The 25,721-nt window shown below is 33.9% G+C and overlaps 2 protein-coding genes across 2 annotated transcripts in view; both read right to left on the minus strand.

The window, feature by feature from the left end:
• The window catches only part of LOC148955972 (uncharacterized), a 325,370-nt gene that overhangs the window by 140,507 nt on the left and 159,142 nt on the right, over window positions 1-25,721 (minus strand). The gene's annotated exons all lie outside the window — the stretch shown is intronic.
• Window positions 15,570-17,408, minus strand: LOC148955974 (protein ROP-like). Its single transcript, XM_089093380.1, is given in 3 exon segments — window positions 15,570-16,918; window positions 16,921-17,348; window positions 17,350-17,408. Coding segments are annotated over 3 exon segments (1,734 nt in total). The 3' UTR covers window positions 15,570-15,671.

A 25,721-nucleotide genomic window follows, 5' to 3' on the forward strand; every position in this document is an offset into this window, starting at 1 on the left:
ATAAAAATATTTTTGCGTTTGCTATTTTTGGGAAATAGTTTAAAACATGAAAGTAACCATACAATAAAAATAAACAGTATTTTATAAAGAAGTTACATTGCTTGTCCATTTTTCCTTAAAAGTTGTAAATACTATCTTTATATATGAGCAATATTTTTTTATTTATGTATGTATTTTTTTCGAATATAATATAGAACGATGATAAAGTTATTAGAATCATATTGAAAAGGTTACTGTTTACAATATGTTGAAAAGATACAAAGGGATTCATTTTTCTCGTATAACCATATATGAGACGATCACATCCCATAGTAAAAAATGAAAAAGCCCATAACTCCTAAAACTAGAATCAGATAAATAAGACAATCCGGGTTGCAGCGCTAGCTAGCAACCTAGTAAGAGACGATCACGTTCAATTTTTATATAATATAGAACGATGATAAAGCTATTAGAATCATATTGAAAAGGTTACTGTTTACAATATGTTGAAAAGATACAAAGGGATTGATTTTCTTCGTATAACCGTATATGACATATTATTTTTTATTTTTGTTTTATTAAGGGATGAACTATAGCTAAAGTAGTTAAATTATTTATCAAACAGTTCGTGGTAACAAACTGTATAGTACCAGTGACTCGTTTCAATAATTTTCGAAAATCTAAAAAACGTAATTAGTATATCAATAGATACATCAAAATGTTGATTTTAAATATATAAGTTTCATCAAGTTTACTCTTATCCATCAAAAGTTAAGAGCCTGAGAAAATTTGCCCAATTTTAAAAATAGGGAGAACTCCTACGAAGAGTCATAGAATCTTAATGAAATTTGCACCATCAGATTCAGCGTATTCAAGAACCTTGCTGTAGAGGTTTCAAACTCTTATCTGCAAAACTGTGGAATTTTTATTTTTTATCAGAAAAAAAGTCACGGCTGCGTGTTTATTTGCTCTTTTTTCTTTTTCACATGGGTGATCGTTTAGACCCAGAGGTCCTAGAATTTTGCGAAAGGGCTTATTTAAACAGAAACTAAAAGTTCTACTGTCTTGTTAGTAAAAAATAGAATCACTTTAAAAAAAACTGTATTTTAGATGTCTTCATATTTTCAGAGTTTTTTGATTATTGAAGCAATCACAACCATATATGAAGTAACAAGTGACGTGACGTAAAATATAACAACGATTGTGTACTAATAACTATATATATGACGTAATGAGTGACGCTACGTAAATATTCAAAAAATGAAGTTTTTATTTTATTTTAGTTTTGGTTCAGAATCGACAAAGTTATAAACTGCAAAACATTTATGGTATCTGAGCAAACTTTAACTTTCTAATTTAAACCGGAAAACTAACCCAAAAATTTTAAATTAGTTAATTTTTTGTTAGGCTTTCGTTACTTGATACGATAACTAAACACGAATTGTTTGATAATATCTATTTCCATATGGAAATTCTTCATTGTAATGGTTTCACCAACAATCAAACAGTTCATGGTAACGAACTGTATAGTAAGAGTGACGCGTCTCAATAGTAATCAAAATTTTTATAACCGGAATTTTAATATCAATAGATAGATCAAAGGATCGAATTTTGATGCTGATCAAGTTTAGTTTTACTCGTCAAGTTTAGTCTTACTCGTCAAATATTATGAGCCTGGGAAAATTTTCCCTATTTTTAAAAAAGGTAAAACACCCCCTAAAAGTAATAGAATCTTCACCATCTGTGAATCACATAGAATCACACCATCAGATTTTGCGTATCAGATAACCTTACTGTGGAGGTTTCAAGTTCCTATCTGGAATTTGGTACTTTTGGCCAGAAAAAACATCACGGATTCTTGTTTATTTGTTTGCCTTTTTTCTTTTCCGCTGAGGAAATCGTATCGACCCAGAGGTCCTAGAATTACGCGATAGTGCTCATTCAAAAAAACTAAAATTTCTAGTGTCTTTTATAATCAAAAGCAATAAAAATTAAAAATAGAATCACTTTAAAAAAAACTTTTTTTTAGTTGTCTTTTCATATTTGGATATCTTGCAGCTACCCCTGGAACCACCATATCTCAGCTACTATGAGCGAGAGATCGGTTTCTACTGTATCTCTTACTAGGTTGCTAGCTACCGCTGCAACCCGGATAACAAACAGGACAATATTACAAACAGGAAGAAGCCTACGGCTTTTTCTTCTTTGAAATAGTAAGAGACGAGCCTCTAACGATCAAGTAGCTAACTAAGTCCAATGCATACAATAATTTTTTATTCCAATGATCGTCTTTTAATGTAACATTTCATTAGCATGAACTGTTTGATTGCTTCAAAATTCAAATATCTTTGAAAAGACTGCAGTATGAAAATACATCAAAAATGCAATTTTTTGGACAAAATTGATTCTACTTTAAGAAGTATTTTATTTTTAATTACAAAAGTGACTAGATGTTGCAATTTACTTTAAAATGAGCTATTATACAACTCTCTATGATTTTCCAGTGCCCAGCTAGTTGAGGAGGAAAATCAAGCGGAAAGAAAAAAATATCCCGTTTAGGCAGAATGTTGTAGTAGCTGCCATTTTTCTTGATTTTCAAGCCAATATATTTTCTTTGTTATTCAAGCCAAGTGACAGAAAGTTAACTATAGGGAAGTTTCAGACAAGGTGGTTTTAATGGTGTAATTTTTGTTTTGATCTGACTCTTTTCTTAGGAGTTAGGGGTTTTTATATTTCTTAACATTGGATGTGATCGTCTCTTACTAGGTTGGTAGCTACCGCTGCAACCCGGAAACAATATCAAAAGACAATTGATAAAAGTATCTTGTGTATCCTATTTTTAATTTTAAAACATTAATTAATGACGTCTTAGTCCAAGTGGCAAGCATGATCGGCCTTTAACTGAAAGGATCATTTTCTTTAATTTTTAATTCAGCTATCAATAAGATCATACCATTAATATATCATTAACTAGTAAAGGCTTATTTAGTATAGGAAATAGTTCGTTCTTTATTATAAAAAAGAAAAAAAAGAAAAAAAATATGCTGTTTAGGTAGAATGTTGTAGTAGCTGTTCAAGTAGCCAATATATTTCCCTTGCTGTTCAAGCCAAGGGACAGACAGTTTCCTATACAGGGGTTTCGGACAAGGCGGTTCTAAAGGTATACTTTTTGTTTTGGTCTGACTCCTTTTTTAGGAGCTATGGGTTTTTATATTTCTTAACATTTGACATGATCGTCTCTTACTAGGTTGCTAGCTACCACTTCAACCCGGAAAATATAATAACTTTAATATAAATTAATATAGGCAAGAGGTCTTTCTTTATTATGACTATATCGGTCCTGTATTTAATTTTATGCTATATCATTACAAACAGGAAAAAGCCTACGGCTTTTTCTTCTTTGAAATAGTCAGAGACGAACCTCAAGTACCTTTGGAACCACCATATATCAGTTACTATGGATGAGAGATCGTTCTTTACTGTAAATTTTGATCTGACTCTATTTTTAGGAGTTTTGTTATATTTATTAGCATTGGACTGATCGTCTCTTACTAGGTTGCTAGCTACTGCTGCAACCCAAATTCACATATATATTTATTTATGAGAGGCAGCCTGGCCGAGTGGTCCAAGGCACTGGTGTTAGCCACCAGTCTCTTCGGAGGCGTGGGTTCAAATCTTACCGCTGGTATACGATTATGTTTGAAAGACTGCAGTGTGAAAAGACATCGAAAATGCAGTTTTTGGTGGAAAAATTTATTCTCTTTTAGAAATAATTTATTTTAGTTACAAAAGGTTTTTAACCCAATTAATTTCCTTTAAAATGAGCTATTGAACAACCCTCTACGATGTTCCAGTGCTAAGCTATCCCTGGATACAAAAAAAAAGAAAAGAGAAAAAAATATCCCGTTTGGGGAGAATAACGTGGTTAAAGTCAATTTTCTTGATTTTCAAGCCAATATATTTCCCTTGCTGTTCAAGCCAAGGGACAGAAAGTTTCCTATACAGGGGTTTCGGACAAGGCGGTTCTAATGGTGTACTTTTTGTTTTGATCTGACTCCTTTTTTAGGAATTATGGGTTTTTATATTTCTTAACATTGGACGTGATCGTCTCTTACTAGGTTGCTAGCTACCGCTGCAACCCGGACCTCTTAACATTGGACAAGATCGTCTCTTACTAGGTTGCTAGCTACCGCTGCAACCCGGATTGCTAGCTACCGCTGCAACCCGGATTTTATTTCATGACGTCATGGCGCAATGATATTATTTCATGGCGTCTTCAGAAACCACAACATAATATCGTGTTTTTCTATTCACGTCATAGCTCTAATATAAAACAATGACGACATTCATTATTTATCTAGTAAGGTTTCAGACAAGGTAGTTCTAATGATGTACTTTTGTTTTGATCTGACTCTATTCTTAGGGGTTGTGGGTTTTTACATTTCTTAGCATTGGACTGATCGTCTTTTGCTAGGTTGCTAGCTACTGCTGTACCCAGATTCACATATATATTATTTATGAGAGGCGGCCTGGCCGAGTGGTCCAAGGCACTGGTGTTAGCCACCAGTCTCTTCGGAGGCGTGGGTTCAAATCTTACCGCTGGTATACGATTATGTTTGAAAGACTGCAGTGTGAAAAGACATCAAAAATGCAGTTTTTGGTGGAAAAATTTATTCTCTTTTAGAAATAATTTATTTTAGTTACTATAGATTTTTAACCCGATTAATTTCCTTTAAAATGAGCCATTGAACAACTCTCTACGATGTTCCATTGCCAAGCTATCTGTGGAAAAGAAAAAAAGAAAAAAATATCCCGTTTAGGCAGAATGTTGTAGTAGCTGCCACTTTTCTTGATTTTCAAGCCAATATATTTCCCTTGCTGTTCAAGCCAAGGGACTGAAAGTTTCCTATACAGGGGTTTTGGACAAGGCGGTTCTAATGGTGTACTTTTGAATTTGATCTGACTCCTTATTTAGGAACTATGGTTTTTTATATTTTTTAACATTGGACATGATCGTCTCTTACTAGGTTGCTAGCTACCGCTGCAACCCGGATCAGACAAGGCGGTTCTAACGGTTTACTTTTTGTTTTGATCTGACTCCTTTTTTAGGAGCTATGGGTTTTTATATTTCTTAACATTGGACTTGATCGTCCCTTACTAGGCTGATAGCTACCGCTGCAACCCGGATTATTCAAGCCAAAGGACGGTAAGTTTGCTATATTGAAGTTTTGGACAAGGCGGTTCTAACAATGTACTTCTTGTTTTGATTTGAATTTTTTTCAGGAGTTATGGGTTACTTTAGTTTTTACTATGGGGCGTGATCGTCTCTTACTAGATGCTAGCTACCGCTGCAATCCGGATTGTTGTTTGAGCAGAGATTCCGGGTTACAGCTGCCGCTGCAACCCGGATACCACTGCAATCTGGATAGCTTGCAGCTACCCCTGGAGCCACCATATATCAGTTACTATGGGTGAGAGATCGTTCTTTACTGTAATCGAACATTCGAACCTTTTATATTTTATAATGAACCATATCGATCCTTTATGTAATAAACTGCAACCCGGAAAACCCCTGATTACAAACAGGAAAAAGCCTACAGTTTTTTCTTCTTTTGAGTAGTATGAGACGAATCTCAAAGAATCAGGCACTTAACTAAGTCCAATGCAAGCAATGTTTTGTTCTTCTAATGATCGTCTTTTAACAATTATTACCACGAACTGTTTGATTAGCATTGGCTAGAGTTCATTCTTTATTATAATAAACCCGGACAACTGGGATGACGTCAGTTACAACTTGGGTTTCGTTTTATGCTATCATTACAAACAGGAAAAAGCCTACGGCTGTTTCTTCTTTGAAATAGTAAGAGACGAAACTCAAGCAATCAAGTAGCTAACTAAGTCCAAGGTATGCAGTGGTATGTTATCCCAATATCGTCTTTCAATGTAAAATATACAATAATTGTCTTTTAATGTAATTCGTTTTCGCCATAATTGAAAAACCTTACTTTTCATTCGATGTTGATAGGTATGCTTGTATATATATTTTTATTGCTGCTACATAAACTGCGATTGCTCCTTTTCTCAATTGCTATTTCTTAACATTGGACGTGATCGTCTCTTACTAGATTGCTGGCTACCACTGCAACCCAGAAAAACACAGTTAAAAATACTTTTTCTTGAGGAGGTGTTCCAAGAATTTTTTCTAAATCATTAGTCTTACAAAGACATATACTAAAAACCCTAAGGTATAGGCTAGAGGTCGTTCTTTATTATATATCTAATCCAGAATGAGAGAATTTACAGTTTTGACTTTTCTTATATACTAATTATGACGTCACGGCGTAATGATTTTATTTCATGATGTCATGGCGCAATGGTATTATTTCATGACGTCTTCAGAAACAGCAATATAATTTCGTGTTTTTCCATTCACGTCATAGCTCTAATATAAAACTATGATGATTTTCATTATTTATCTAGTAGGGTTTCAGACAAGGTAATTCTAATTATGTACTTTTGTTTTGATCTGATTCTATTTTTAGGAGTTTTGGGTTTTATATTTCTTAGCATTAGACTGATCGTCTCTTACTAGGTTGCTAGCTAGTGCTGCAACCCAAATTCACATATATATATTTATTTATGAGAGGCAGCCTGGCCGAGTGGTCCAAGGCACTGGTGTTAGCCACCAGTCTCTTCGGAGGCGTGGGTTCAAATCTTACCGCTGGTATACGATTATGTTTGAAAGACTGCAGTGTGAAAAGACATCAAAAATGCAGTTTTTGGTGGAAAAATTTATTCTCTTTTAGAAATAATTTATTTTAGTTACTATAGATTTTTATCCCAATTAATTTCCTTTAAAATGAGCTATTTAACAACCCTCTACGATGTTCCAGTGCCAAGCTATCTCTGGATACAAAAAAAAAAGAAAAAAAGAAAAAAATATCCCGTTTGTGGAGAATAACGTGGTTAAAGTCAATTTTCTTGATTTTCAAGCCAATATATTTCTCTTGCTGTTCAAGCCAAGGGAAAGAAAATTTCCTATACAGGGGTTTCGGACAAGGCGGTTCTAATGGTGTACTTTTTGTTTTGATTTGACTAGTTTGTTAGGAACTATGGGTTTTTATATTTCTTAACATTGGACGTGATCGTCTCTTACTAGGTTGCTAGCTGCCGCTGCAACCCGGATAGGAAAGAGGTCGTTCATTATTATAATTCGTTTTTTAACTATAAATACAAACAGGAAAAAGCCTACGGCTTTTTCTTCTTTTAAATAGTAAGAGACAAAACTCAAACAATCAAGTAGCTAACTAAGTCCAATGTATGGAATGGTTTGTTATTTCAGTGATCGTCTTTTAATGTAAATTTACTAACCTATACTATAGTTAAGTGGCCTTTATAATTTAGTATAGGCAAGAGGTCGTTCTTTATTATAATTATATGAATGAACCAAAGGGTTCAGTTCCTTTGGACTTGAGCCCATTCTTTACTAAGTATCTTTATATAAAATATTTAAGTTACTATTGGCTAGAGTTTGTTCTTTATTATAAATCTTTCTAATTGATTACAAACAGGAAAAAGCCTACGGCTTTTTCTTCTTTGAAATAGTAAGAGACTAGCCTTAAGCAATCAAATAGCTAACTAAATCAAATGTATGTAGTGGGTTTTTATTCAAATGGTCGCCTTTTAATGGAAAATTTTATTACATTGGTCTTAAATATAACTGTACTAGCCTACATTATAGTTAAGTGGCCTATAAAATTTAGTAGAGGCCAGAGGTCATTCTTTATTATAAAAAGTTTCCTATACAGGGGTTTCGGACAAGGCGGTTCTAATGGTGTACTTTTTGTTTTGATCTGACTCCTTTTTTAGGAACTATGAGTTTTTATATTTAGTAACATTGGACGTGATCGTCTCTTACTAGGTTGCTAGCTACCGCTGCAACCCGGACTAGGTTGCTAGCTACCGCTGCAACCCGGATAATTGACAAACACTATTTATGATGAGCTATATTCGTCCTTTATGTAACTACACCTGGAACCACCATATATCAGTTAGTATGGGAGAGAGATCGTTCTTTACTGTAAGCTGCAACCCGGATGGTGTTAGCCACCAGTCTCTTTGGAGGCATGGGTTCAAATCTTACCGCTGGTATACGATTATGATTTATGTACAAAAATCGAAAATCTTTGAAAGACTGCTGTATGAAAAGACATCAAAAATGCAGTTTTTAATTGAAAAATTTATAGATACGAAGTCGGATCTATAATTTTAATTTTTGATTTTAATTTTTTAATTCAACATATATGATAATCTATATCGGTCCTTTATGTACTCTTAATTGTACCTTACTGTATTACAAACAGGAAAAAGCCTATGGCTTTTTCTTAATTGGAATAGTAAGAGATGACCTGGCTACAACCTACGCTTATGACATCACTGATCTATCTTTAATATTGATTATAATCTGATTTTAGTTACTATGTGCTGGAGGTTCGTTCTTTACTGTAATTGTTTTAGGAGTTATGGGTTTTTATATTTCTTAAAATTGGAAGTGATCGTTTCCTACTAGGTTGCTAGCTACCGCTGCAACCCGGATCATTTAAGTAAAACATAAATTATTTAAAAGTAGGGCCATTGAAAGCCGCATGTCGCAGTGAATAAAGTGTTCAAATTCCAATCCGAAGGCTGGAGGTTCAAATCCTGCCAGAGGGAATTTTTACACATTTATCTATTTAAAGTCTAAACAAAACTTCTATTAGTTAGTACTAGATTAGATTCTCTTGATTGACATCGATCCTTTATGTATCTTTGAAAAGACTGCAGTATGAAAAGACATCAAAAATGCAGTTTTTAATTGAAACATTTATTCTCTCTTGGAAATAATTTATTTTAGTTAGAAAATATTTTTAACCCAATTAATTTCCTTTAAAATGAGCCATTGAACAACTTTCTACGATGTTCCAGTGCCAAGCTATCTGTAGAAAAGAAAAACAAAATATCCCGTTTAGGCAGAATGTTGTAGTAGCTGCCACTTTTCTTGATTTTCAAGCCAATATATTTCCCTTGCTGTTCAAGCCAAGGGACAGAAAGTTTCCTATACAGGAGTTTCGGAAAAGGCGGTTCTAATGGTGTACTTTTTGTTTTGACCTGACTCCTTTGTTAGGATCTATGGGTTTTTATATTTCTTAACATTGGACGTGATCGTCTCTTACTAGGTTGCTAGCTACCGCTGCAACCCGGAGGTTGCTAGCTACCTCTGCAACCCGGATTATATGCCCCAACGGCATAACTTAAAACCCTTACCCTGAGGGTTGTGGGGGAGTGTCCTCCTCAAAAACCTATTTTCTATATGGAAATCAATTACGCTGAACAATATGGCTATCTCAAAATTTTGATTCGATGTTTTTGGGGGAATGATGGGCGTAGGGGGGGGGGGCGAGTTGCCCTTAGCACTTAAGACTTTGAATCCTGTGCTCCGAGTTCAAATCCCGGTGGACGGTTCTTATGAAATGTAGCTTACGAATGCTACCATTTAGGTCTCTGCCGTTATTCTTTCTTTTCAAAATTAAATTAGTTACTATCGCCTAGAGTTAGTTCTTTACCATATCGTAAGAATTTGTTTTATAATAAAAATTAATTTTGTTAATTACAAAAGGTTTCTATATACAGCAGTTTCCTTTAAAATGAGCCATTAAACAGCTCTTTATTATGACCACGAACCGTTTGATTTAATAATTAAGTTACTATGGATTCAGTTCGTTCCTTGTTGTAACTCTAAAAAAATCAGGCATCTAACTATGTCCAACGTAAGCTATGGTTTGTTCTTCTAATGATCATCTTTGACTATTGGCTAAGGTTCGTTCTTTACTGTAATTTTAGGAGTTATGGGTTTATATATTTCTTAACATTGGACGTGATCGTCTCTTACTAGGTTGTTAGCTACCACCGCAACGCGGATGATGTGAAATTGCAAACAGGAAAAAGCATATGGTTTTTTCTTAATTGGAATAGTAAGAGACGACCTGGCTACAAACTTTGATTATGGCATCATTGATCAATCTTTATCATGAAATGTTCTTTGCTGTAATGGTTTGTTCTTTACTAGGTATCAGCCGTCTCTACAGACATGATACTGATGGAAATTACATAATCCCTATTTATGTTTCATTTAAAATGGGCTAGGTGTCGTTCTTTATTGTAATATCATAAAACAATTAATTAGCTTTCTACACGCATCTCATAGGGTCTAGTGGCTTAGGATAGTTGTCTCTCAACCAATTAGCTTGGGTTCGAATCCCGGTGTGGGAATTATTTTTAAAACAAAATCAGGGGAAATTAATTACATAATTTGACATAGGTAACTAAGGGCAAGAGTTTGTTCTTTATTATAACTATATCTACTAGCAAACAAGTCAAATACATGCGATGGTTTGATCTTCTAATGATTGTCTTTTAATATAAACTATTACTGATTAGGCATCATGAATATTTTTACAGTTTACATAATAACTTTAGCGATTATGCCAAAAAAAGAAAATTTTGGTTCCAGGAGTTTCGGTTGCTATTGAGACAAGTAGATATTATTACTATAGAGTTCATTACCATGAACTGTTTGATTGCTTCAAAATTCAAATATCTTTGAAAAGACTGCAGTATGAAATACATCAAAAATTCAATTTTTTTGTCAAAATTGATTCTATTTTAAAAAAATATTTTATTTTTAATTACAAAAGGCACAATATGTAGTAGCACTTTTCTTTAAAATGAGCTATTATACAGCTCTCTATGATTTTCCAGTGCCCAGCTAGCTGAGGAGAAATAAAAAGCGGAAAGAAAAAAATATCCCGTTTGTGTAGAATAACGTGGTTAAAGTCAATTTTCTTGATTTTCAAGCCAATATATTTTCTTTGTTATTCAAGCCAAAGGGCGGTAAGTTTCCTTCATAAGGGTTTAGGACAAGGCGGTTCTAATGGTATACTTTTTGTTTTGATTTGTTTTGATCTCTTTTTTTAGGAGTTAGGGGGTTTTATATTTCTTAACATTGGATGTGATCGTCTCTTACTAGGTTGCTAGCTACCGCTGCAACCCGGATCCTTTGGACTTGAGCCCATTCTTTACTAAACATCTTTATATAAAATATTTAAGTTACTATTGGCTAGAGTCTGTTATTTATTATAAATATTTCAAATTGATTACAAACAAGAAAAAGCCTACGGCTTTTTCTTCTTTGAAATAGTAAGAGACTAGCCTTAAGCAATCAAATAGCTAACTAAATCAGATGTATGTAATGGGTTTTTATTCCAACGGTCGTCTTTTAATGGAAAATTTTAATATATTGGCCTTAAATATAATTGTACTAGCCAGCACTATAGTTAAGTGGCTTATAAAATTTAGTAGAGGCAAGAGGTCGTTCTTTATTATAACTTTATCATTATCATACCGTTCCTTGCTCTTTTGTCTAGCCTGCTCAATTGTTGCTTCTCTATAAAGTTTATCATTTTGATAACGCTCCTTGATCTTTTGTTTGGCTGTCTCAATTTTTACTTCTCGATACACCTGGACGGTTGAATACCTTTGCTTTTGGTTTTTCTTATATTTGATGCGGTAATCTTCATCATTGTGATAACTCTCCTTGAACTTTTGTTTGGCTGTCACAATTTTTGCATGTCTATAATCTTCATCATTTTGATAACACATCTTGCCTGTTTTGTTTTGCTCTCTCAATTATTACTTCTCGATACGCCTAGTCGATTCAATACCTTTGCTTTTCTCTTTTCAAGATACTATCTCTGTTGTCTGTGTAGTACTGTTTTTTTTAACTTGCGTGCTACTATAAATACTTTTGAATTTGATCTGACTCCTTTGTTAGGAACTATAGGCTTTTATATTTCTTAACATTGGACGCTACCGCTGCAACCCGGATTGCTAGCTACCGCTGCAACCCAGATAACATAATGTCGTGTTTTTCTATTCACGTCATAGCTCTAATAAAACTATGACGACATTCATTATTTATCTAGTAGGGTTTCAGACAAGGTGGCTCTAATGATATACTTTTGTTTTGATCTGACTCTATTTTTTAGGAGTTCTGGGTTTTTATATTTCTTAGCATTCGACTGATCGTCTCGTACTAGGTTGCTAGCTACTGCTGCAACCCGGACTCACATGAGAGGCAGCGTGGCCGAGTGGTCAAAGGCACTGGTGTTAGCCACCGGTCTTTTCGGAGGCGCGGGTTCAAATCCCACCGCTGGCATATGATTACTCAAACATTCTAGATATTTTTGCAGTTTACAGAGTTTTGCAATTTTTTCTCATACCTTTTGCAATGTCATAATATAAATACTGTAATCTTAACTATAGTGAAGTTGCCTATGCAAGTTAGAATAGGGAAGAGTTCGATCTTTATTATAATCATAGTAATATCCAAAAGAATGTTGCATGTTTAGTGAAAAGCTTCCAAGGTATGGACCGGCAACTGTGGAACAGTTTACAGATGTAATGGGAAATCTTATTCATCACTGTGAATATATGGAGGCATAATTCTCCTTTACTTAGTTTCAGCTTAAATTCGATGATCGAGCCTTTATGTAATACTAACTACATCCAACGACTATGACGTCATTGATCAATATTGTATATAAAAAATTAAGTTTTTTGTAAAAAATAATTAATTAAAAAAAAATTAAGTGCAAAAGGCGCTAGATCTAGAGATTTCCTTTAAAATGAGCCATTGAACAACTCTCTACTATGTTCCAGTGCCAAGCTATCTGTGGAAAAGAAGAAAGAAAAAAAAATATCCCATTTGTGGAGAACAACGGGGTTAAAGTCAATTTTCTTGATTTTCAAGCCAATATATTTTCTTTGTTATTCAAGCCAAAGGGCGGTAAGTTTCCTGTATCGGGGTTTCGAACAAAGCGGTTCTAATGGTGTACTTTTTGTTTTCATCTGACTCTTTTTTTAGGAGTTAGGGGTTTTTATATTTCTTAACATTGGACGTGATCGTCTCTTACTAGGTTGCTAGCTACCGCTGCAACCCGGATAACCTATACTATAATTAAGTGGCGTATAAAATTTAGTACAGGCAAGAGGTCGTTCTTTATTATATTCTTTACTATATCTCTTTTAAATAAACTTGTCTTATATTTCAGGATGTTATCTTTATTTTTTGTGTAGTAAAGTTTTTTATTAGTAGAAATTTGGATTGCTCGATTTTGATAGTTTTTTTGGTTATTCTTTCTTTTTTTCCTTTCAAGCGAGACCATATTTTTTCAAGGTTTAAAATTATTAAGTACACAATACCCCGTGTCGACTATCTAAAACCTAGCATAAAAAAACTAATTTTTAAATTTTCAGGTATTTATCTTGTTTGAATTACAAAATTAGTATTATTGGTTAGACACCATAAATATTTTTGCAGTTTACATAATAAGTTTAGCGATTCTGGACAGAAAACTAAAATAATTGCAATTATAAGACAATAATAAGGAGATACTTACTTTACGGGTTACAAACCAAAAAAAGTTTGGTTCCAGGATACAATAATAACTTTGAACTGAGATGAAAAAAAATTTTCTTCCACGAGACAAAAAGTAAAACTAATTATAAAATTTTCATGTATTTTTGTTGTTTAAATTAAGAAATTACTATTACTGATTAGGCATCATAGATATTTTTGCAGTTTACATAATAATTTTAGCGATTAAGCCAAAAAAGAAGATTTTGGTTCCAGGAGTTTCGGTTACTATTGAGACAAGTAGCTATTATTACTATAGAGTTCATTACCATGAACTGTTTGATTGCTTCAAAATTCAAATATCTTTGAAAAGACTGCAGCATGAAAATGCATCAAAATTGCAATTTTTTTGACAAAATTGATTCTACTTTAAAAAGTATTTTATTTTTAATTTCAAAAGGCACTAGATGTTGCAATTTCCTTTAAACTGAGCTATTATACAGCTTTCTATGATTTTCCAGTGCCCAGCTAGCTGAGAAGGAAAATCAAGCGGAAAGAAAAAAATATCCCGTTTGTGGAGAATAACGTGGTAAAAGTCAATTTGCTTGATTTTCAAGCCAATATATTTTCTTTGTTATTCAAGCCAAAGGGCGGTAAGTTTCCTTTATAGAGGTTTCGGACAAGGCGGTTCTAATGGTGTACTTTTTGTTTTGATCTGACTCTTTTTTTTAATAGTTGAGGGGTTTTATATTTCTTTACATTGGAGGTGATCGTCTCTTACTAGGTTGCTAGCTACCGCTGCAACCCAGATTACCGCCGGTATGCGATTATGATTTATGTACAAAAAAAAATATCTTTGAAAAGACTGCAGTATGAAAAGACATAAAAAATGCAGTTTTTAATTGAAAAATTTATTCTCTCTTAGAAATAATTTGTTTAAGTTACAAAAGATTTTTAACCCAATTAATTTCTTTAAGATGAGCCATTGAATAACTATACACGATGTTCAAGTGCCAAGCTATCTGTGGAAAAGAAAACAATATGCAGTTTAGGCAGAATATTATAGTAGCCGCCACTTCTCTTGATTTTCAAGCCACTATATATCCCTTGCTGTTCACGCCGAGGGACAGAAATTTCCCTATACAGGGGTTTCGGACAAGGCAGTTCAAATGGTGTACATTTTTTTGATCTGACTCTTTTTTTAGGAGTTATGGGTTTTTATTTTTCTTAACATTGGACGTGATCGTCTCTTCCTAGGTTGCTAGCTACCGCTGCAACCCGGATTTTCATGAACGTTATCGATCCTTTATGTAACAAACTGGAAAAATCCTACGGCTTTTTCTTCTTTTAAATAGTAAGAGACGAAACTCAAAAAATCAAGTAGCTATCTAAGTCCAATGTTTGGAATGTTATGTTATTTCAGTGATCGTCTTTTAATGTAATTTTAACTCTATAATCTTCGAACATTTGAACCTTTTATAATTTATAATGATGTATAACATAAATACTGTAATCTTAACTATAGTGAAGTTGCGTATGCAAGTTAGTATAGGGAAGAGTTCGATCTTTATTATAACAATGTATGCAATTGTTTGTTATTCCAATGATCGTCTTTTAATGTAACTAGGTTTCAGCCATCTCTACAGCCATGATACTGATGGAAAAAACATAATCCCTATTTATATTTCAGTTAACATGGGCTAGATGTCGTTCTTTATTGTAACATAACACTGTCAATCTTATCCGTGTATTCGTTAACTTTCACACACAAGGTTGTAAAAGTGTCTTGTGGAATTTTCGGTACTTCGGATAATTTCCAAATGGTGAACCGTGTCTTAAACTCAGTTACAGAGCTCAATAGTTTCACAGTATCATACATATCACTGGCTAGCGTTTCTCTCGAAGCTTGACTACGCCTTTCTTTCACATACTGCTCACCAAAACTGTCTGCTATCTCGTTCAGTTGTTCATGGTTTTCTCGAAGAGTCTCCCTCGTAAAAAATTTCACAGCTGTAATCACGGCTGCATCTTTCGTTACGCTATCTTGATATCGCAACGCCGTGTTTTTTTTTTTTTTTTTTTTTTTTTTTTTTTTTTTTTTTTGTCAATTACTATTGCTTTATTTGGATAAGTTATAATTAGAAAACAATAACCAGTTCCAAATTAGTCATATAACAGTGCTATATTCATCTGTGGCTCCTATTGGCACAGCATCGGCCAGCAATGCCTTGAATATTTTCTATTCAGACAGCTGCTTTAGATCCTTCAAAAATTCTTCTGGGCTTATTATGTGGGTGGATCCAATGATAACTTCCCAAGTATTAATAGCTTTCGTAACTTCGTAAGCACAACGAATCTCTGAAAATGTGGCACCGCCAACGATGAAAACTATCAGCCGTGGAACGTTTTTCATATTTTGCTGTGATCTGTCCTTATGCCACTGTCCATAACGAGCACTGGTGGGTATTCCTCTAGCACCAGTCGATGCAGCTCGTCCAGCAAGATAAGGAAAATGCTCTTCATCAAGTTTATCATCAATGGCATCCTTCATTACATCCTTGATAATAGGAGTTCAACGGGACATCTGGTAAGTCTGCTCTCTTTCCTTGCGATTTGGACACCACTGCTTTCTACGACCTCCCTCATTGATGACACAGAACCCAAGGTTTGTCATGTTGGTGATGATGGGTCGTTCAGGGTCTGGTATTGCCGCATGTTGAATAAGTTTAGTCAGATTTTCTCCAGATATTCCGTTTTTCGACAAAATGTAGAGGAGAATTATACGAATCTTGTCCATGGGAGAAACATTTTCTTCAAGAAGCAAAGGAACAATTAGTCGCATTGGATCTTTGACTTTCTCTCCTTCAGCGTCAACACCCATTGCCAAGTCCTGTTCAACTTTACAAAGAAGACGGACGTCACTCTCGTATTTATTCATACAGTCTTCAGCTAGATTCAGGAGTGAAGAGTAGTTACTTAGCTCCTTTTGATACTGTGGCATTTTCTTGATCATCATAGATAGATCACGAATTGATGACTTGTCACCAGCAGTCAGACTCTTCTTTGAATCAACAAAGGTCTTCAAGTTCTTCGTAATGTTTTGCGAAACTACTGCAATGTGCTGATGCCGTAGTTCTTTCCACTTGTCATCATTTTCATCAAGAAGGACATCTTTTTCCACACCTGAATTCAAGTACTTGTATACATCATTTTCAATGGGAAGCAAATCATATGCCATGGCTTGAAATGTAAGTTCATGCAACAGAGGTGAGACGCCATCAACCCCATGATCAATGATTAAAAGTTGTGAACGGGACTTCTCAGGGCCATCTCCCATTGTAGGCTCATCTGCTTTGTAACCATCAAGCTTGTGCTGAACAATTTGGGCAAATTCGATATTTCTCTCGTTATCAGCTCGATATCTCACAGTAGGATATTCCCCTAATGTAGCACAAAGGGTGGCAATTTGCTCTGCCATTCTTTCATTGCAGCAGTCCTTTGCGAGGCTTTGTTTTGATTATAGTAACATTGGAAACCATCAGGAAAATCAAGTGAAAAGACCTGACTTTCATATGGAAGGAAAGCAATGTTGATTTCTTTCAAAGTTTTTATATACTTTCCAGAGATGTGCTTGCAAAGTTCGTTAAAGAGCTCTTCTGGACAGGCTTCAGTAAAAAATACATGAGCAGCCTTGTACTGAGTTCTCCCTGGACATCCAAAATCTGCGATGAGAGGTTTTATAGAATCGTTTGTAGGAGTCAAAAGATAAACCGCTTCCAAATGACGCAATGGCTCCTTACTTTTGTTTATATCCTCAACAATTGTGATTCCTTCTGAGGCAAATTCCTGCATTTTACAGCAGGCAGACACCATTCTCATTGAAAGCCGATCAACAACAAGAACTCTCCAATCGCATCTGTTTACTTTTGAGTACTTCGTTCATAATTTTTTGTCCGACAAGATTCTTTAAAGCCATTTTCATTTAGAAAATTTAGTTGAATGTTTATGTCACGTATCAAGTATCAAGAACCTAACAAAAAATTAAACTAAATTTTAAATTTTCAGGTATTTTTCTAGTCTAAATTAAAAGATTAAAACTATAGTTCAGACACCATAAATATTTTTGCAGTCTATAACTTTAGCGATTCTTAACTAAAAACGAAAATAAAATAAAATAAAATTTTTCAATTTTTACGTCACATCGGTAATTAATTCGTATATGGTTATTAGTACACAATAGGTTTTAGATATTACGTCATGTCACTTATTACGTCATATATGGTTATTAGTAGATAATCGGTAAAATGTTCGTTCTTTATTATAAAATTAATTTAAAAAAAAAATTTAGTACAAATAGCGCTAGATCTAGAGATTTCCTTTAAAATGAGCCATTGAACAACTCTCTACGATGTTCCAGTGCCAAGCTATCTGTGGAAAAGAAAGAAAGAAAAAATATCCCGTTTGCGGAGAATAACGTGGTTAAAGTTAATTTTCTTGATTATCAAGCCAATATATTTTCTTTGTTATTCAAGCCGCAGGGCGGTAAGTTTCCTTTATAGGGTTTTTGGACAAGGCGTTTCTAATGGTGTACTTTTTGTTTTGATCTGACTCTGTTTTTAGGAGTTAGGGGTTTTTATATTTCTTAACATTGGACGTGATCGTCTCTTACTAGGTTGCTAGCTACCGCTGCAACCCGGAACGCTGGTTCAAATCTTACCGCTGGAATACGATTATGATTTATGTACAAAAATCAAATATCTTTGAAAAGACTGAATTATGATTTATGTACAAAAATCAAATATCTTTGAAAAAACTGAAGTATGAAAAGACATAAAAAATCCAGTTTTTAATTGAAAAATTTGTCCTGTTTTAGAAAAATTTATTTTAGTTACTATAGATTTTTAACCCAATTAATTTCCTTTAAAATGAGCCATTGAACAACTCTCTACGATATTCCAGTGTCAAGCTATTTCTGGAAAAGAAGAAAAAAAGAAAAAAAAATATCCCGTTTAGGCAGAATGTTGTAGTAGCTGCCACTTTTCTTGATTTTCAAGCCAATATATTTCCCTTGCTGTTCAAGCCAAAGGGCGGTAAGTTTCCTTTCAAGGGGTTTCGGACAAGGCGGTTCTAATGGTGTACATTTGAATTGGATCTGACTCCTTTTTTAGGAACTATGGGTTTTTACATTTCTTAACATTGGACGTGATCGTCAATTACTAGGTTGCTAGCTACCGCTGCAACCTGGATGTAATCTTAACTATAGTTAAGTTGCCTACGCAAGTTAGCAAAAGCAAGAGTTCAATCTTTATTATAACGATTCCTCATTTATAATTAACTATTCTTTAATGTAACTCTTACTATACATTTCGTTACTACGAACTGTTTGATTCTAATAGTGTACACCGTTTTTTGATGTGATTCTAGTTTTAGGATATAAGACCTATTTCATTTTTAACATTTGGCGTGATCGTCCCTTACTGGATTAATGTATACTGGTTTGAATCCAAAAATTTGAATTATTGTTCAGACATCATAAATATTTTTGCAGTTTGCAGTTAAATAAAATTATTATATTTAAAATTTTCAGGAATTATTCTAGATTCAGTTAACAAATAAATTTTTTGATAAAACCCCCAAAAATTACTGCGTTTTACATAGTAAAGGATAATTATGTAAAAAAAACCTAATTGACAAATTCCTTTTATGATGAACTATATCGGTCCTTTATGTAAATTTCTTCTTTTCAAAATTAAATTAGTTACTATGGCCTAGAATTCGTTCTTTACCATAATGAACTATATCAGTCCTTTATGTAAACTTTACTTACCTATACCATAGTTGAGTGGCCTATATAATTTAGTATAGGCAAGAGGTGGTTCTTTATTATAATTCTTTAGAGTGTCGGTTACTATTGAGACAAGTAGTTATTATTACTATAGATTTCATTACCATGAACTGTTTGATTGCTTCAAAATTTAAATATCTTTGAAAAGACTGCAGCATGAAAATACATCAAAAATGCAATTTTTTTGACAAAATTGATTCTACTTTAAAAGTATTTTATTTTTAATTACAAAAGTGACTAGATGTTGCAATTTCCTTTAAAATGAGCTATTATACAGCTCTCTAGGATTTTCCAGTGCCCAGCTAGTTGAGGAGGAAAATCAAGCGGAAATAAAAAAAAATATCCCGTTTAGGCAGAATGTTGTAGTAGCTGCCATTTTTCTTGATTTTCAAGCCAATATATTTTCTTTGTTATTCAAGCCAAGGGACAGAAAGTTAACTATAGGGAAGTTTCAGACAAGGTGGTTTTAATGGTGTAATTTTTGTTTTGATCTGACTCTTTTCTTAGGAGTTAGGGGTTTTTATATTTCTTAACATTAGATGTGATCGTCTCTTACTAGGTTGCTAGCTACCGCTGCAACCCGGATTATCCTGTTTTAAAATAATTTGTTTTAGTTACAAAAGGTTTTTAACCCAATTAATTTCCTTTAAAATGAGCCATTAAACAACTCTCTACGATGTTCTAGTGCAAAGCTATCTCTGGAAAAGAAGAAAAAAAGAAAAAATATCCCGTTTGTGGAGAATAACGTGGTTAAAGTCAATTTTCTTGATATTCAAGCCAATATATTTCCCTTGCTGTTCAAGCCAAAGGGCGGTAAGTTTCCTTTCAAGGGGTTTCGGACAAGGCGGCTCTAATGGTGTACTTTTTGTTTTGATCTGACTCCTTTTTTAGGAACTATGGGTTTTTACATTTCTTAACATTGGACGTGATCGTCTCTTACTAGGTTGCTAGCTACCATTGCAACCCGGATAATCATTATGTATTCACGAATGAAACCATTTACAGTTTTGACGTTTCTTATATAGAAATTATGACGTCATGGCGTAATGATTTTATTTCATGACGTCATGGCGCAATGGTATTATTTCATGACGTCTTCAGAAACAACAATATAATTTCGTGTTTTTCTAATCACGTCATAGCTCTAATATAAAACTATGATGACACCCATTATTTATCTAGTAGGGTTTCAGACAAGGTAGTTCTAATGATGTACTTTTGTTTTGATTTGACTCTATTTTTAGGAGTTTTGGGTTTTTATATTTCTTAGCATTGGACTGATCGTCTCTTACTTGGTTGCTAGCTACTGCTGCAACCCAAATTCACATATATATTATTTATGAGAGGCAGCCTGGCCGAGTGGTCCAAGGCACTGGTGTTAGCCACCAGTCTCTTCGGAGGCGTGGGTTCAAATCTTACCGATGGTATTATGTTTGAAAGACTGCAGTGTGAAAAGATATCAAAAATACAGTTTTTAGTGGCAAAATTTATTCTCTTTTTGAAATAATTTATTTTAGTTACTATAAATTTTAACCCAATTAATTTCCTTTAAAATGAGCTATTGAACAAATATCTACGATGTTCCAGTGCCAAGCTATCTCTGGAAACAAAGAAAAAAGAAAAAAAATATCCCGTTTAGGCAGAATGTTGTAGTAGCTGCCATTATCTTGATTTTCAAGCCAATATATTTCCCTTGCTGTTCAAGCCAAGGCACAGAAATTTTACTAAACAGGGGTTTCGGATAAGGCGGTTCTAATGGTGTACTTTTTGTTCTGATCTGACTCTTTTTTTAGGAGTTAGGGGTTTTTATATTTCTTAGCATCGTCTCTTACTATGTTGCTAGCTACCGCTGCAACCCGGATGACTCAATTTTTAGGAGTTTTGGGTTTTTATATTTCTTAGCATTAGACTGATCGTCTCTTACTAGGTTGCTAGCTACTTCTGCAACCCGGATACACATATATATTTATGAAAGGCAGCCTGGCCGAGTGGTCCAAGGCACTGGTGTTAGCCACCAGTCTCTTCGGAGGCGTGGGTTCAGATCTTACCGCTGGTATTATGTTTGAAAGACTGCAGTATGAAAAGACATCAAAAATGCATTTTTTGGTGGAAAAATTTATTCTCTTTTAGAAATAATTTATTTTAGTTACAATAAATTTTTAACCCTATTAATTTCCTTTTAAAAGAGCCATTGAACAACTATCTACGATGTTCCAGTGCCAAGCTATCTCTGGAAACAAAGAAAAAAAGAGAAAAAAATATGCCATTTGTGGAGAATCCTGTAGTAGCTGCCACTTTTCTTGATGTTCAAGCTAATATATTTCCCTTGCTGTTCAAGCCAAGGGACAGAAATTTTACTATACAGGGGTTTCGGACAAGGCGGTTCTAATGGTGTACTTTTTGTTTTGACTCCCTTTGTAGGAGCTATGGGTTTTTATATTTCTTAACATTGGACGTGAAAGTCTCTTACTAGGTTGCTAGCTACCGCTGCAACCCGGATTTAATGAAAAGCTTCCAAGGTATGAACCGGCAACTGTGGAACAGTTTACAGGTGCAATGGGAAATCTTATACATCACTTTGAATATATGGAGGCATAATTGTCCTTTACTTAGTTTCAGCTTAAATTCGATGATCGAGCCTTTATGTAATACTAACTAAATCCAACGAATATGATGTCATTGATCAATATTGTACATAAAAAATTAAGTTTGTCGTAAAAAATTATTATTTAAAAAAAATTAAGTACAAATAGATCTAGATCTAGAGATTTCCTTTAAAATGAGCCATTGAACAACTCTCTACGATGTTCCAGTACCAAGCTATCTGTGGAAAAGAAAAAAGAAAGAAAAAAATATGCCGTTTGTGGAGAATAACGTGGTTAAAGTCAATTTTCTTGATTTTCAAGCCAATATATTTTCTTTGTTATTCAAGCCAAAGGCCGGTAAGTTTCCTTTGTAGGGGTTTCGGACAAGGCGGTTCTAATGGTGTAATTTTTGTTTTGACCTGACTCTTTTTTTAGGAGTTAGGGGTTTTTATATTTCTTAACATTGGACGTGATCGTCTCTTACTAGGTTGCTAGCTACCGCTTCAACCCGGATTTCTTAACATTGGACGTGATCGTCTCTTACTAGTTTGCTACCTACCGCTGCAACCCAGAATGCTAGCTACCGCTGCAACCCGGATCTTTATTATAACAACCCGGATAACAAACTGATTACAAACAGGAAAAAGACTACGGCTTTTTCTTCTTTGAAATAGTAAGAGACCAACCTCAAACAATCAAGTAGCTAACTAATTCCGATGTATGCAATTGTTTGTTATTCCAATGATAGTCCTTTAATGTAAAACTAATTCAAATGTATGTAATTTTTTGTTATCCTAATGATGGTCATTTAATGTAATTTAAATCTTACCGCTGGTATACGATTATATTTGAAAGACTGCAGTGTGAAAAGACATCAAAAATGCAGTTTTTGGTGGAAAAATTTATTCTCTTTTAGAAATAATTTATTTTAGTTAGTGTAGATTTGTAACCCAACTAATTTCCTTTAAAATGAGCTATTGAACAACTCTCTACGATATTCCAGTGCCAAGCTATCTCTGAAAACAAAAGAAAAAAGAAAAAAATATCCCGTTTAGGCAGAATGTTGTAGTGGCTGCCACTTTTCTTGATTTTCGAGCCAATATATTTCCCTTGCTGTTCAAGCCAAGGGACAGAAAGTTTACTATACTGGGGTTTCGTATAAGGCGGCTCTAATGGTGAACTTTTTGTTTTGATATGACTCCTTTTTTAGGAGCTATGGGTTTTTATATTTCTTAATCGTTCTTTACTGTAAAAATTAACAAAAGATTTTTAAAATAGAATCACTTTTAGAAACAAGTTGCATTTTCATATACAAGCCTGATGAGTGATGACGCCATAATCGTAGATTGTAACAATATACGACGTAATAAGTGAATGCAATACGTATAGACGTTTATCTTTCGACAAGATAATGCATATACTAGTGAAGAAGACGAGTTGTATGCTGGTGAATCCCTTGTAAATGAGACAGGTAAGAATGTTTGGAAAATGATTACATAAAGGACCGGTTTAGTTCATCATAAATGGTGTTTGTCAGTATGGTTTTTTCTATATATAATTATCCATTAATATGTAAAATGCAGTACTTTTTGGTGTGTTTTAACAAAAATTGCAGTTTTTTTGTTGAAAAAATGCAGTACTTTTTGGTGTGTTTTAACGAAAAAAATGTTTTTTTGGTGAAAATTTACATATTTTAAAACTATTTAATTTTTAATTACAAAAGGCACTAGATGCGGCAATTTCCTTTCAAATGAGCCATTATACGGATCTCTATGATTTTCCAGTGCGCAGCTGGCTGAGGAGGAAAAAGAACGGAAAGAAAAAAAGATGCCATATGTAGAGAATATCATGGTTACAGCCAACTTTCTTGATTTTCAAGCCAATATATTTTACCTGTTATTCCAGCCTAGGGACGGTAAATTTCTTAGAGGTTTTGGACAAGGTAGTTCTAATAATGTACTTCTTGTTTTGATCTGAACCTATTTTTAAGAGTTATGTGTTACTTTAATTTTTACTAGGGTGCGTAATCGTCTCTTACTAGGTTGCTAGCTACCGCTGCAACCCGGATGTTGTATCAACATTTATATTATGATTCCTTTTCATATTTATTGCTTCAGTTACTATGGATTACAGTTCGTTCCTTAATGTACTTTACTGGTTAAGCCAAAAAGTTTGGTTCCAGGATACAATAATAGCTTTGAACTGAGATGAAATAAAATCAATGGCGCAAAGAATGGCGTAGCGAGTCAGTTGAAGCAAAAGGAAAACCAAGCTAATTCTAAAATTTAAGGTTTTTTTCTGGTTTGAAACAAAAGATGGAAATTATTGATCAGACACCATAAATATTTTTGCACTTTGCAGTTAAATAAAATTATTTTGTTTAAAATTTTCTGGAATTATTTTAGTTTCAGTTGACAAATAAGATTTCTTTTCAAGGAATCGAGCAGCTGACTAAGTCCAATATATGCAATGGTATGTTCTTCGAATGATCGTCTTTTAATGTACTACCGCTGCAACCCAGACTATTCATAAACCAAATACCTTTGAAAAGACCGCTGTATGAAAAGACATCAAAAATGTAGTTTTTTGTATAAAGAGATTCTCTTTTTTTTAATTAAAAAAGGCACTAGAACTTTTAATTTCCATTTGAATGAGCCCTCTCATGACATTCTAGGACCAAGGAGTTGATACGATCGCCCCTGGAAAAAAAACACGCATCCGTGATCTTTCAACATGCATCGTTCTGGCAACAAATACAAAATTCCACATTTTGAGATAGGAGCTTGAAACTTCTACAATAAGGTTCTTCGATACGCCAAATCGGATGGAGTGATTTTCATTAAGATTCTGGGACTTTTAGGGTGTGATTTCCTCTTTTTTGAAAATAAGACGAATTTTCTCTGGCTTGTAACTTTTGATGGGTGCGTCTAATATCGTGGTTTAGCCACTACTCTTGATTTTCAAACCAATATATTTTTCTTGTTTTTCAAGCCAAGGGACATTTAGTTTCCTGTACAGGGGTATTGGACATTGCGATTCTAATAGTGTGTTTTGTCTTCTGATCTGATCTGATTCTAGTTTTAGGAGTTATAGGAATTTTTTTTTTACTATGGGGCGTCATCTTGTATCTTTATTATAGCTATGAGGTATGATTGTCTCCTACTAGGTTGCTAGCTACTGCTGCAACCCGAATTCCTCCTTGTGTTTATCTTTCAAGGTACATAACTTTTGTAGTATTTATATTCTTCTTGGGGGTGATGGACAATCTCAGCATTAATTTTACTTATGTCTGCTTTCAAAGGCGCTAAAATAACATATTCATTCACTCTATTGTAATTTTGATTTGCTTTTAACCACTGATTTTGTTGTGCAATATTTTTGTTTGCGATTCAGTGTGATACTCACTGTCCCTTAATCCATACCTTTTGTTTTAGCTTTTTGGAGTTGCGTATGATATGCCATAAGATTAGGCTTATTACAACAGTAAACAGGACGAAAATAAACTGTCTTATTACAAAGAGAATATTCTCAAGTGCGCCAATTATGGAGTCGTTTAAGTTTGTCTCCTGGTGCTCACCCTTCATACAGCTTTCATTAGCCTGAACTGCTTCCAAAGTTCTCATAAAAAATGCCAGCAAGAAAAATGAAATGAAATTCTTATTACAGCAAAACATTTTTTGATTTATTTCGTGAAGAAACAGAAATTCTGCTATCGTATCAAGTTACAATTCGGACTGTTTATTTTACTAATCTGCAAACTTTTGATTTTTCATTTAATTTTCTTTGAATTGTTTTAATTCTATATCAAAACATTTAAAAATATTTTTGCAATTACCAGTTTTTTAGTCAGTAAGACTTT

This window comes from Artemia sp. Qi Xiang Cuo, chromosome 1 (genome assembly GCF_049724085.1).
Source record: "Artemia sp. Qi Xiang Cuo chromosome 1, ASM4972408v1, whole genome shotgun sequence".
NCBI classification, from domain to species: domain Eukaryota; kingdom Metazoa; phylum Arthropoda; class Branchiopoda; order Anostraca; family Artemiidae; genus Artemia; species Artemia sp. Qi Xiang Cuo.